Raw genomic sequence first — 14,210 nt, 5'->3', positions numbered from 1 at the left:
GATAAATTCCATTGCCTTTGATAAGTCCAGATTGACATGAAGTTGTGTATGAAAAATGCACAATAATTTATTATGAAACGTTATACGTTATGTATATGAAATTTTCAGAGATCATAAATGCGTTGGGGCCTCCGAAGGGTTGACTTTATTTGGGCAACATTATCATACACAAAAACATGTCACATGGCGACTTTTAGGAATTTATGATATTAGCCAACCTCAAATGTTTTTGTGATGAAATATGCTCGAATGTTTCGCTGTTGTGGTTGCTGTTATTGTTGCTGAAAGTCATAGAATTTGTCTTATGCAAGACTTTTTAATACTGGATTTTATTCATTATTTCATATCTTGATGTTTTAGGTACTTTGGTCTTGTCTTTCAGCCATTTATTTCACAGCTTTAATGATCAGCATGTTTTAGCTTTGGTACTTTTAATCAATGTGTTTTGAGTTCTCAGTTTTGGTGTCTGTTCTTCAGTTTTGCTAAAATAACTTTAAATGCCTGCATTGACTCCTTCAGCAAATTTCAAGAAGCAGATTATGTACTTTTACCTTTAATTATTAGCTCAGTGTCAACAAATAGATCATCCATGAAGCGTTGACATTCAGAAATGCTACCGACGTTAGCATAATGACAACATAGTATCAATCTTACTATCCCAACCTTCAGTGTCACAGAAGCCCCAACTTTTCGATGACCACCCGGCCCCGCTCGAGGCAAGCTTGATCAATTTCGACCGCAGTCCAGAAGATGTCACTCCCCCTCCGGAAACCGCGGACATGGATGACTTTATGGGACATACTGACCATCAGGGTGTGTGTGTGAATCTCTACATGTCTTTAATTGGCTGTTCACAGCGTGGCTTGTTACAAGCAATCTGATTACTGTTGGCTTGTGGATTCCTGACTTGTATCAAATAATCTGATTGGCTCATAAACATGAGAAAATAGGTTCTTACCACTACTTTCTGTATAACAGTGAATCCTAAAAGTCCTCACATTGCAAAATTTTATATGTAATTAGCAAGTTTTTCAAGCTCATGCATCATAGCTTTTTAATTACCAGGTATGATTTCAAACCTAATTTTGGCAAATTGTACAAGGCTTTTCATTTTCATTTTTATCTACATCGTTTGCCTGTTTGATTAGTGTTGTTGTGGGTTTTCAAGTTTTGTTTGTCAATGTGTTACCTGCTTTAAAAGTGGCATATGTCACTGTTGCTGATTTTTAGTATTTGTGGCTGTCTTGTTCCAACTTCTGTTTGTCGTACATGTAGTTTTTGTGTTGTTATGGCTCAAGAAGCTGTTGAGAAGCTTCGTGCTTGGCAATAGTTTTTTTGTTCTTCATTTCTTTTTGGCACGTATTGTTTATGCTTGTCACACTTAGTTGATTTGTGATATTTTTGTGGCACATTTACGTTTGATTTGCCAGCCTTGCTTTGGGCTTGTCAGAGTTGCTTTTCCTTTGGCATTGCTTCTAATCATCTTGTGTCTTTCCTTGTTGATTTGTACAAATTAGTATAGTACAACTGTGATGCCAATTAATTAGTACACCTGGGTCTCACAGAATAGACAAATAGTGTTGAATATAACAGTTTAAATGTAAACATTCATGAGTATCATTCAGTTTCATAAGTTTTATCACATATTCCATGAAGTAATTCCTATTTTGTACTTACAAAGAATAATGACAATAAGTAACATGAGTGATAGCTTGTTCTCATAATACACTAGATTACCAGCAGATTTTTCCCATATCATCTGCTTGCTAGATACATATGCATTGTACATGACGTATTTAAGCACATGTAAGCATGGTAACCGTTACTAACACATTATCTGACATTCCACGCATGCAGCTCCTAGGAATGAGGATGAAATAACGGAATCTGCCGTGGACGACTTTGTAGCCCTAAACCAGGAGGCTGTGACCCTCATGGATACGTCCCACGCTCACGCCGCGCAGTATTTGGACGACATGGGTCCTCCGAAAGAGGACAAAGTACCCCCTGACGTCCTTCCTCCCTCCTCGCCAGGACAGCATGACGACATGTACAGTTTCCAGAGGCCCAAGGAAGAGGAGGGGTTAAAGTCATTAGGCGGATATCGGCCTGTGTATGCTAACGAGGGAGATGTGCAGTTGGATAACGAGGGTAACAAGGTAGACGATGACTATGAGCCAGAGGAGGTGGGGTTCTCGTCAATGGTGGAGATGGCAGAACCCGCGCAGAGGGAGCCGCCCGCCTGGGCTGGGGGAGCGCCAGCGTGGTCTGAATCAGTGCCTGCAAATAAGGATTCAGAACCTGAATCTGAGGACGAGAACGTGGAACCTGCTGCTGCTGCCAATGCTAATGTCGAACCCGACAATGGGAATGTGGAGCCTGGAATTTCTCCCTGGGAGGCAAAAGAAGAAGCCCAACCTGCTCAGTGGGCCCAACCGTCCACAAATCCGTTTGCGGCCTCCTTAAATCCATTTGAATCTGATAATAGGCAGCCAGAAATGGCTAATGAACCCTTCTCTGTGAATGACAAAGTGGAACAAGCTTTTCCACAGGAACCAATGGATGTAGAGGAACTGGATGAGGAGGCAAGGGATGCCTTCCCTGACAAAGAGGAGCCACCAATGATGGTTGGTGGGCTGGTCAATGCTGCCTTTGATGATGAGGAAGAAGAAGAAGAAGAAAGGGAGGAAGCACAGTTCCCGGAACAGCCGAGGAAAACTGAAGTGCAGGAGGATGAACAAGGACTGGAAGAGCAGGAAGAGGAATCAGAAGAGGAGTCAGAAGAGGAGGAAGATGGTATTTTATTTTTGTCAATGATAATTCTCCCAACTCATTTTCACTTCGAGCTATTTTATTTCATGGGTTAGAAGTTGTCAGAAGGTATTCTATATAATTCATCATGTCTCTTAATATAGAAATTCAAGAGGTATAATTATTGAAGCAAGGCTATTTCTGACAAAATAAGTTGTGAGAGTTGTTAAGATGAAAATGAGAACAATTTAGTATCTAAGATAATTCAGGTATAGAATGGAATGTAGTTTTCTGATATATGACTGTTCCTTTCCCAACATGCAGCCATACATGTGGATGTACCTGTGTCACAGCCTGGAGAGGAAAAACCAGTCCAACATGGTACAAATCAAAAATACTAGCTACATGTTTTTGTTTTCTGTTATGTTTTATGCAAATTGTTCATGTATGTCATAATGTTTAATTTTTTCGTCCTCTTTATGTTTGATAACTGTTGCCATCCTTGCTTCACGTTGTCTCTAAGAATGCACTTTAGAAAACTGTAAAGCTGTGTCAAGTGAAACATCTCTATTATTTTTACCCATATAAGTTGGTTGTTGGAATACTCCCCCTAGCATAGTATATAAGCACTGCAGACATTTTTTTAGACTGCGTGAATGATACTTCTTACAGTAAGCCAAGAATAGAACTTGTTGTCATTTACCAATGATTATTCGTAGTTGTGAGGTATGTCGCTATCTGTTTATCTCAACACTTTTAAGATGTCTTTGTCCATGTAATGTACATTGATGATGATACTTATGACATTCCCCTTCAACAAAGCAAACCAATCAGGTAAGAAGGATGACACACTGCAGTTTTACTTTGTGTCACTGTGTGGCACTGCTGCTATGCTATGAAGACTATTGTTGTCAGTTAGGCAGATTTTTTTTCAAAACCCACTTGCCTAACTGTTCTAGTGGCAGAGTTAGTAGAATGCAATACTTGTTCTTCTTGCTGCAGCAGAAGACCAGTTTCCTGACCAGTCCTCGGACCAGGTGGTACCACAGCCGGACATTGTTCCAGAACTTTCCAGAGAAGAGAAAGAAGAGGAGATACTTGAGGCACCGGTATCCGTGCCTACGGAGAAAGTCGAGATGCCCGCCGAAGTTCCCAAAGAAAGTGCAATTCCACACGAGGACTTTGAGAGAGAGTTAGAAGTCAGTGTGCCTGCTGAGGAGGTTGCCATGCCAACCGAGCCTGTTGCCATGCCGACTGAGCCTGTTGCCATGCCAACCGAGTCTGTTGCCATGCCAACTGAGCCTGTAGATGTGCCAGCTGAGCCTGTCTCTATGCCACCAGAACCAGCCCCCCAAGAGACCATGTCCCCAGAGGATGAAGAAGCATTAGCTCTGGAGGAAGAGGAGCTTGCCAGGGAGCTTGCAAGGGAGGAGGCTGAGCTAGCCAGAGAAGAAGAGGAAGAGGCCAAACTTGTCTCAGAGGAAGTAGAGACCGAGATGGACACTACTGAAGATAAGCCAGAGGTTGCTGCTTTCACTACTGAGGAGCCTGGAGAGGCTCGCATTCTTTCACCAGAGCCTGAAGAAGTGCTTTCACCAGAGCCTGATGAAGTGCTTTCACAGGAGGCTGGGGAGGCCCATGTGTTGTCACCAGAGGCTGAGGAGGCCCATGTGCTGTCACCAGAGGCTGACGAGCCCCGTCTGATTTCACCAGAAGCTGGAGAGGCCCATGTGCTTTCACCTGATGGCCCCAGTGAGGAGGAGGTAGCCTCACCAGAGCTGGCTGCCGCCATGGCAGAAAAACCTGTCACCCCCTCCACCGAGGAAGCCATGCCTACTCCAGACGAGCTCGCCATGCAGAGGGGGGTCATGGAGGAGGCAGACCGAGCCGAGGACGTCGCTCTCACCAAGGAAGTGCCAGAATTTGCAGCAGCCCTGGGAGCCGGAGCCATCTTTGGAAGCTTCGGTGAAGCAAAAGGTTTGGGATGGCCTGACATCAATGGCGCCACCTTCTGAATCTCGTTCACACTGCACCGCCACACTGGCAACGTAGAAGAAAAATCACTGCTGCTACCACGACATAGCCACTATGCAGATTCTGTTTTGCTTTAGATTTTGCGTTACACCACTTTCAAACAGGCTACCTGCTTTTTGTTACCGATTTCTTGTTCATTTCAGACTCTTATTATTTGTATTTGGTGTTCCTTCTGGTGTATCGTTTTCAGTTAACAATGAACTATGTTCAACTTTAAGTTTTATATTCCTTATTTTGTGTCAACTTTATTTACAGCATGGCATGAAGAACAAGCAGCACTGAATGTCCAAGAGCAGTTACGTTTTTTCTTTACATTTTGTTTCGTCCTTCAGATAATATGTTTGCTATTTCAGTTCTCTACAATGCCACTACACACATGAATAATGTAAATGATAAATACGTTGTACATAAATCACCTTTCTCTACACAGTTTCAGTTCTAGCATGATGTTGTTAACAGGAAATTATCACAACACTATGCACATCTGTGTCATAATTTTGCACGTACATCTTTTGATGTGTTACTTATTTCTGATAGTCAATATATGATTAACACTTCTCACAATGCTAAGTTTTACATATCTGCTACTCATTAATTATTTTGTTTCACCAGGAAAACTGTTGAGCTTGCATTCTTGTAATATTCAAAGTTTGATAACAGTTGCTTTGAAAATATTTTACAGGAGAAGTTGCTCCTGATGACCTACCAGTGGAAAAGACCACGCCGACATTTTCTGAGGCGGAAACGTTACCGGCAGAGACTCCAGAAACCCTACCATTGGCAGAGACACCAGAAAAGTTACCTGCCGAGACACCTGAGAAATTACCGGAAGAAATACTTGAAGAGACACCTGAGGAGACACCTGAGAAGACACCTGTTGCAGCAGCGAAACCTACACCTGAGCCAAAGAAGAAGGATGAAGCTAAGAAGAAGGAGGGCAAGGTTTGTCATTTTGTGTACTCTTCGATTTCTTGTCTTCAAGTTTTCTTGGTTGACACTGCTTTATATATACAAAATGTACATCAAATCACTCACCATGTTTTCTCCTCCATTTTATAATTTTCGTAATACATACATTCGTAGTTTTTGAAGCTTCTATCGCAGGCAAACATGATGTTGTCACTAGTCTGAACTGCTGACTGAGAGAGGTGCATTTCTAGACTGTCCAGTGCTCCAGTGGTTTCTTGAAAAAGCTAGGCCCTTGTAAGAACCATATGTACCAGTCTGGAAGCCATGCTGGTTCTCTAACCCATTTTCAGAGCTGGGCCTCCAGAGTAAAAGTCTAGACTGTCATTTGTCTGGTCTGATATGGGGCACACTTCACATGGAATACATTGTGTTCTAGTTACATTCATGAGGCCACACCAGGTTGTGGGTCATATACATGTAGCTACATTTGTATATGATAATGGTGACCTTAAAAAGAATTTCCTGGACATTCATTCAGAAAAAAAGTAAATTATAGCAACTTTGTTTGGAACAAAGATGAATCAACAGATCATAGATGAACATGTATAGCAGGGAGCCTATAGCTACTAGTAGCATGCTCACAACCACTTGTGAGTCATGTCCTTTCCATGTTCCTTGACGTACATGTCCCACCAGGGACGACAGATGATGATGATTAGAGTGTGCAGGTGTTTTTTCTCAGCAGAAGGATATTCTCACAATCTCAGTCACATCACTTGTGAAGGGCATGCTTTAGAATATCCTCTATTATTCTACTTTTATCTACCTTGTATCCTTCTAGCCAAACCAAAACAAACATCATAGTGACTGCACTTTATAAACCTCCTCTATTGACACGGATGTTGCAAATCCTAGTATTTCAAAGCAAGCATTGCATAATACGTAGTGTCGAACACTACCTGTGGTATACATACAGTTTGAGAGTTACATGTAACTTCATATAACCATTTTATACAACCTTTTTGTTCCACTAGGATATTAAGAGATTTGCTCTTTCTGCGAGTAAGATACCGGTGAGTGAATTAACAAGTTTTGTTTTGCCAACTTGCCACAAAAGTTGAAATGTCAAAGAAAGAAAAAATATGCTACAAATCTGCTACAAGTGATAATATTAACTGTGGGGTTTTGGGGATAAGGTTTTTTTTTTACACACTGATGTTCAGAGAATAATTCAGATGTATTAATTAGAAATTTGTCTTTTCTAATTTATGGTACTTGATACCTGTAACAATAGATTTCTTGCTACATTTTGTCTCATTTTCTGATATATTTACTAAATGTTACTATTCATTCTATAATTTGTTGATACTTAAAAAAAAATCTTCATCTTCTTTTACATTGTATCTCTAATCTTTTCATTATTAATTTCCATCATTAATCTGACCAATCTTTGATTCTCTAGAGCAATTCAACCACTAACCTCTGAAGTAAAATTTTCATTTCATGGCTTGGCATTTCATATTGGTTGTAGGGATTCTTTCCTTTGGTCAGAAAAAAACTATTATGACTATTATGACAAGATACTAATTAAGCCTTTAAGAATCATATTTAGCAGAATTGGGCAAGTCAGGTAAATCTACTTATTTAAAGTAAAGGATAGGAAAATGCATTGACAGCTAAACTATCTTGAAATCAAAGATGTCTACATTTTCCTACAAGTACAAATGAAGTTTTTAAGCCTTTATGTTGACAGGGATTCAATTTCGCGGTAGAGAGGAAACGGAGTGTTCACGGTGTTTTTAAGATGGTGATTAAAACAGTAGGGGAGATGGGCTGAAGACAGAGAATCAACCATTTTTGCAGAGGTTTTAAGTTTGCAAGAAAAAGGTTACCACAAAAACTGCAACATTAAACTACTGCTAAAATTTCTATATTTACAGTATGATGCATCCTCTGGATGCTCTTTTTTCTATTTTCTCATCAAGTATGATAATGTTTACTCCACCATGTGTTGAAATATTCATCATGATGAAGTGATGTCAGAAAAATTCCCATGACCTTCATCTAAAAATGGTAACAAATTTGACCTTGAAGATAGATCCAGATTGATCCCAAATAGTTGTCTTGTCAACGACATTCCGGGACACAACCATATCCCACAAAGTGGTAACAGAACACAGTGGGTTGCCCCATCCCCATTCAGTAGTTGATATTTGCTTTCACCATGAGGGTTGCCCTTACACTAGTTACAGCCATGGCAGCTAAATATACTGACCTTAACCAAGCCCTGCATACAGAATCACTTGGCAAACTTTCAAAGTAAACCCGCAGTCGGAAGCAAAAGAAACACATGGGAAGAATTCTGATATCTGAAACTTGGCCCCTATAGTAAATGACTTGTCCACATTTCCAGGCCTGAAGAGTTGTTTACTACATCGCCTTTTGTGCCAGATAGCGTCCCTCTCCCTTTTAAGTGGTTCCCGTCCATTTTAGGTGTGGTTGGAAAGGATTTAGCTTGTTTGTTTGGTCAGCTCTATTGAAAGTAGTAGTCTGTGACCATAAGTACATTGTCCTTGCATATTCTATCGGATCTGTTCACTGATCATTGTTACCAGTAATCCACACTGAAGGCCATTAAGGAGCTTGGTTTGTAGCCTGCCGTAGATGTTGGTGCATTTGAAAGGTAAACTCAATTTTTTTTGCTGTAATATTGATCTTTTGTTTTACACATATATTTTGTATGTTTGACATAGTTGAATGTTCATCTGTGACAAAGATTCACTTAATCTTCACTTAGTAGGAGAAACATTGCAACCCAATAATTAGAAGGTAATGATGCATAACGATTCTTGCAATATGAAAGACATTGTATTTTGAATCCCCTGTGTATAGGTGCAATGTAGAGATTGATATTTTCCCAAATAATGTATATTTGCATATCCTTTAATTCGTTCTATCTTGGGCTTCCAGGTAATGCTTTTTGAAAATTCCAATTTTTTTCTATTATTAAGATTCTATGTAATTTGGATCCAAGAGTTTTCATTGTAAATTGTTAATTCAGAAATGATTGAAGTATACAGTTTACTTTAAACATGAACAAGTAACTTGAATGCAGAATTTTCTACACTGAGAACAGGTTTGAATAACAAGTTGCTGTAACAGCTAAGCCTGAGAACTACATGTGCATAGCATGATAATTTAAAAGTCAGTTATACAGTGTTCCGGTGAAAGGAGAAATCTACAAAATCTTGAAATCAAAGATGCCTATATTTTCCCACATGTACAATTTGAGTGCTACATTTTCTACAATGAGAACCGTTTGAATAACAAGTTGCTGTAGCAGCTGAGCTTGAGAACTATGTAGAAGAATAAAGTCAGTCATACAGTGTTCCGGTGAAAGGAAAAATGCATTGACCGCTAAAAAGCTTAAAATTAAAGATGCCTATACAACAATATATTTTCCTACATGTACAATTCTAGTTCAGCATGTTCTACAATGAGAAACATTTGAATAACAAGTTGCTGTCACAGCTGAGCCCGAGAACTATGTAGAAGAATACAGTCAGTCATACGCTGTTCCGGTGAGCCCACCTTAATGAATCCCAGTGCAAACCTGTGCCCATTAAGGGGCCAGCTTACACCTGTGTACACTCGTAGACGATCTCACTACAGAAGCACTTGAGTCAAGAAGCTTTCTGAAAGGCTCTCCAGTCTTAAAAACACCAGATAAATGGCTGTCTTACATCCTTAAGAAGGCTTGGAGCATCTTAAGGGGACAGTGATATATAAGGGAGTCTGAGGAAAAACAAGTTTTAAGAATACTAAATTTTAATAAGGCTGTATACATAGTAAAATGTAACATTTGGAAGAACAGTAATATACAAATTCAAGAAATTCATACTAAGCATTATGTTCTTAGTTCAAATCAACTATTTGTCACATAGTAAAATGTAAAATTTGGAATATCAGTGATGTACAATTTCAAGAAGTTTATATTAAATATAAGTTCTCAGTGGTTACCTTAACTTTGTATATCTTGGTTTAAGTAATTCTAGATTGATATTATTCTTGGTGTCACAACATGTAACACATCTCTTCAGCCATCAAAATGATAACACGTTGGAAGATTTAAGCCTGGAGTCCAACCTTACTTGCTTTGTTCCGCTCCTGAAGGTCGCTACTCGCCAACACACGAGTAGTTGAACAAAGTGGAACAAAGTGAACAAGGCTGGACTCCAGGCTAGGACGATTTGTGGATTATAAGATTCTAAATGTCAAAGATAAATTCATTTCATTTGAAAACAAAACCAATTGCATTAAAGGTAACTGACATTGTCATAACAGTTCAATATCAGTTTGAAAGGTGACATCCATTAATAGAGGTCACTGGGAAATATCGCCAAAAAATCCATACATGTCATATAAGATTGCCATGTCTGATTAGCTGAGTGGCTTTGAGCTTTATGCTTTTACAAATAGGATATCTGAAATATGTCAGAATGTAGTTTTATTGCTCTGTTTCCTGTGACTAGCACAAGAATACAATTGATTTTTTTCAAAAGACTTGGTGTATTACCTGTATCACAAAATATCGGTATATGATATCACTTGAAAGGAACTGCTTCTATTTGCACTTATTCATTCTCTACAGTCCTAATGTACCTTACCTTACCTTACCTAGTCCCATCCTCATGCCTGAGAGTCAGAGACTATGGTAGCATCGAGTATGTACAATGTAGCAGAATGGGCAAAAATTATCATTTTGTATCTGACAAACCAAAGTCTTGAAAAAATTTTAAGTTTTAAGTATTCCCTTTTAGCTTATTCATAAACCACAATTGTATTGAGTACAACTGTTAGTAACTTGGCAGGTACTGGGTTCAACTACAATTCCTGTTTCATGTAGGCATCCTTCCACAATTCCTGTACAATACCAGTACCTATCTACATGCTATACTCTGAGTTTTGTAATCTATGACAAACTGCATTCTGATAATCTTGCCATTTCTATTACTGATGAGTCACATCACCATTGTACAAGAATGTAACTATACCCCCCTTTCCATCCAAGTGAGCCAGCCCACTCCTGATTGCATGCCCTATACAGTTAGAAGTTGATCTACATCACAGACAAGGCGACGACTTTGCCTAATGGATGGTACAGATGGAGTTAGGGACTCGTCCAATGCTGTTAGCTAGATTAAGTTTCGCTCGCTCTAGTAGAAGTTGAACATAATTTATTTTAATGTATGTAATGTTTACTATCAAATCAATAATCAGCATTGAAATAAAAGACGGAAGAAAACTGTCACAATTTCATTTCTTGAGAAAATTCTTTAAGATTGGAATTTTGCTTCCAAAGGTAAAGTACATGTTGTTTTTTTTATATCAGTACAGTGGGAATTTAGGAATAGATTTACTGAAAGATAGATTAGAATGATTTGGTAATGAAATTCTTGCTTATAGTGTTGGTGAAAGTTAAAGATTTCGTTTGTTCTAATAGTTGTGCAGAATATATATGGATGTAATGTAAGATTTACTATTGAATCAATTATCAGCATTGAAAGACAAAAGGGAAGAAAACTGTTGCAATTTCTAATTCATTTCCTGAGAACATAGTTTTAGATTAGAGGTTCGTTTTCAAAGGTAAAGTACGCATTTTATAAATTAGTGTCAGTTTAGGAAAAAGTTACTGAAAAATAGTAGATTAGAATGATTTGATAATGAAATTCTTCTTAATAGTGTTAGTGATCCTGTTTGTAACCAGTTGTCGCCAGTTGTAGGCAATCCATTGTCCCACCCGCCAAAACTCCCTGGGGTTCAATTTCCTTCTCCTTTTCAAATTAGCCTTGAAAATCATCTATTACCGGTCTACATCATCTACAGCAACCTCCTGCCCTCCGTAGGGACATCTGAAGACCTTTCTCATGCTATTATCTCATTTCTTCCAAGATACATCCGTTTTTAGACAAGACATCACCCAGTGTTGTGAGCCCCATGAATTATTAACAATCCAGCGGTGGCCATCTTCCAAGCTCTCTCTCCCTCTCTATCGCACAGCTGCCTATGTGTATACAAGTTTGATCAAGCATTTCACATCCTCACCCCTCTATTGAGCATTCTGAGTAAACCCCGTTTGTTTGTGTAGGAAGCTGTTTTTGTAAAAAGAGGTATTGTTGTGTCCCTCTCAATCAGGTTAAAGCAGCTACCCCTACGCCCGGCAAACAGAAGCCTGAGAAGAAAACACCTAAGTCAGCCCCACCAACGAGAGCAGCCCCTCCGAGACCCCGACCATCTTCCGCTACGCCAACGGGCGCTAAGAGACCAGGTAAGGGATTCAAGTGTTTGCATCTCCCTCACTAATAAATCAATAAAAAATGTTGCAGATTCATCTCTCATCCTAGGCTGTTAGATGGTATAAATTTTATGAAGAGCAAATGGTTTCAGAATTTTTCATTGATTTTCAGAAAGGGTTATGTGTATGGATAATGGATGTAGCTATGAGAAGCTTGTCATGTGGAAGCTGGATGTGAATTTGTCATGCATCAGCCAGTGGAGTGGAAAATAGTATCTTGTTCCTGTCAGATGGGAGTGAAATGACGCCTGAAACGTGTAATTTGGAGCAGAAATGATGTCCTCCTTTTCTCCTGTGTAATCAAATTAATCAGAACCCTTGGACAGAGACTTACATTTGGAATTGTTTTGCTGAATTTGTAAGGGCAAAAGTGGATTTATTTCAAGATTTTAGTAACTACATTTTGTATCTAATATTAGCAATAACACAATTCGGTTTTGTATGTTTAACATTGTTGTAAAATGTGCCTCTCATAATCATAAACACAATTCCATTCATGCAACAGTCACTCCTATCCCATACTTAAGCCATCTTACATGAATTTTCCAACATGTGCAGCCTCTAAGAATAAATCATGAATAATGTTGGAATTCTGTTGCACTGTACCAAATGCCCTTCATACATATTACCTCAGTAACACCCTTATTCATAGCATAAAAGCTTTTAATACGACCCAAATCAAATGTCACTCTCAATGTTTACATGCCAAAGAAAGATATCAATGTATTCACCCAACAGCACATATGACAGCTGTCTATATTCTTCAATTCTTCTGATATTTTATCAGCCTTTGCTTTTCTTATGTAAAGCAAATATATTTTCCGCACATGTCAGCTCCCCACTGCCACGGTGATGTTTTGAGCTTTATGCTAATTTCTGTCAGAAGAGGCAACCTGCTGGGGTATTCTCTTTTACACAAGGCTCTGTATAAAACATCTCTTTTAACGATAAGTTCATAGCTGTGGTACAAAATCCTTCTCAGGAAATACTAGTTGTCAGTGCCGATTTCTTTGCAAGAATGGTGAACATAAATCTTAATGCATGCAGGCCCTTTTGTGATGCATAAAAGCATCTGTTGTGCATCTGTTATACCACCGTCACATGCTGGGTTTAGTGACTTATGTTCTGTCAGGGTTTTACCAAATCAGATTTTGTTTTTTCTTTTATTATTCTTAAGCTTATTATACATGTATCAATTATGATAAGTTCACATTATAAATAATGAGAGGTTCGTGAGCACTTTTCTGTTCAACTCAGTCTAGAATCTCTAGATGAATATTGTTTTTGCAGCAAGCACTGCACAATCATGTACATTTTTTTTTCTAATACCTTGGCCTGAAAAAAGCAAGTTGCCTATTCCAGCCAATGCTGTTTTTAAAAGTCAGCTGCTGCTGCTATATTTTAAGACTTCTTGTCTCCTGTTACTATAATAGTGGCACATCCCAAAATTTATTTTTCTAGATCCTTCAAAAGATACTACCCATTGTGTAGCCCAATAACATCCACCTCTGTATCATTAACCATGTCCATACATGTCAAAAGCCCTTCCCCCAATACGTACCAAATCACATCAAGCTACCCTAAAGCACCGTCAATATTTACCTACCCTCTTCATCCCTTGTTCATACCTCCTAATGTATTGTCTTTTCCAAGCAAACCCTAGACGAAGGATTCTCTCACTTTGTGCTGTCCACTCCTTTTCTTCTTTATCTGTGGTTTTTGTAGCCGGTGTAGCTAAGACTCGTGATAGAACAAGGCCCGGAACAAACAACGCAGAGAGGGCTACCAGGCCAAAACAGCTCAACAGACCTAGAGGTATATTTCAGTCTGTGGTGTTAGAAGAAACTCAGTTCTCTTTTTTTCCGAAGTACTTTTTATAAAAGTCAATGACCCCTTCCACCTAGCTTTACAAATGCACAATACATAAGGCTTAGATTAATTGTCTTAGAATGCACTCAATATAAACTGGTTTGAACACAGGTGCGGACAAGAAAGTTTTTGTTGCACCGTGAAAGAAAAATATTGCATTCTTTCTTTAAGTGTTGTTGCGAGAAAAAAACATGACCTTTATTGTACCTGCTGATCATGTTGATATAAAAACAGATGCTTAATTGACCTGGAGTTTAAGTAACTCTCAGCTGTAATCACATGTATCAGACAT

The 14,210-nt window shown here is 38.9% G+C and overlaps 1 protein-coding gene across 34 annotated transcripts in view; it reads left to right on the top strand.

The window, feature by feature from the left end:
- LOC118403268 (microtubule-associated protein 2-like) overlaps positions 1–14,210 on the top strand; it is a 93,619-nt gene that overhangs the window by 56,058 nt on the left and 23,351 nt on the right. For 24 of the 34 annotated variants that reach the window (XR_004829631.1, XM_035801880.1, XM_035801897.1 and 21 more), the window contains exons 5-12: positions 670–813; positions 1,858–2,796; positions 3,076–3,132; positions 3,754–4,728; positions 5,468–5,727; positions 6,729–6,767; positions 11,890–12,022; positions 13,775–13,864. Coding sequence is in view for 33 of the 34 variants with exons in the window: in XM_035801880.1 (XP_035657773.1) it covers positions 670–813; positions 1,858–2,796; positions 3,076–3,132; positions 3,754–4,728; positions 5,468–5,727; positions 6,729–6,767; positions 11,890–12,022; positions 13,775–13,864 (2,637 nt within the window). In the remaining variant the exon portion in view is untranslated. The remainder of the gene's footprint in view (positions 1–669; positions 814–1,857; positions 2,797–3,075; positions 3,133–3,753; positions 4,729–5,467; positions 5,728–6,728; positions 6,768–11,889; positions 12,023–13,774; positions 13,865–14,210) is intronic. The other 10 variants (XM_035801911.1, XM_035801909.1, XM_035801905.1 and 7 more) reach the window with 5 other exon arrangements.

The sequence above is a fragment of the Branchiostoma floridae genome, chromosome 16 (genome assembly GCF_000003815.2).
Source record: "Branchiostoma floridae strain S238N-H82 chromosome 16, Bfl_VNyyK, whole genome shotgun sequence".
NCBI classification, from domain to species: Eukaryota; Metazoa; Chordata; class Leptocardii; order Amphioxiformes; family Branchiostomatidae; genus Branchiostoma; species Branchiostoma floridae.
This window is presented reverse-complemented; position numbering and strand designations above follow the sequence as displayed.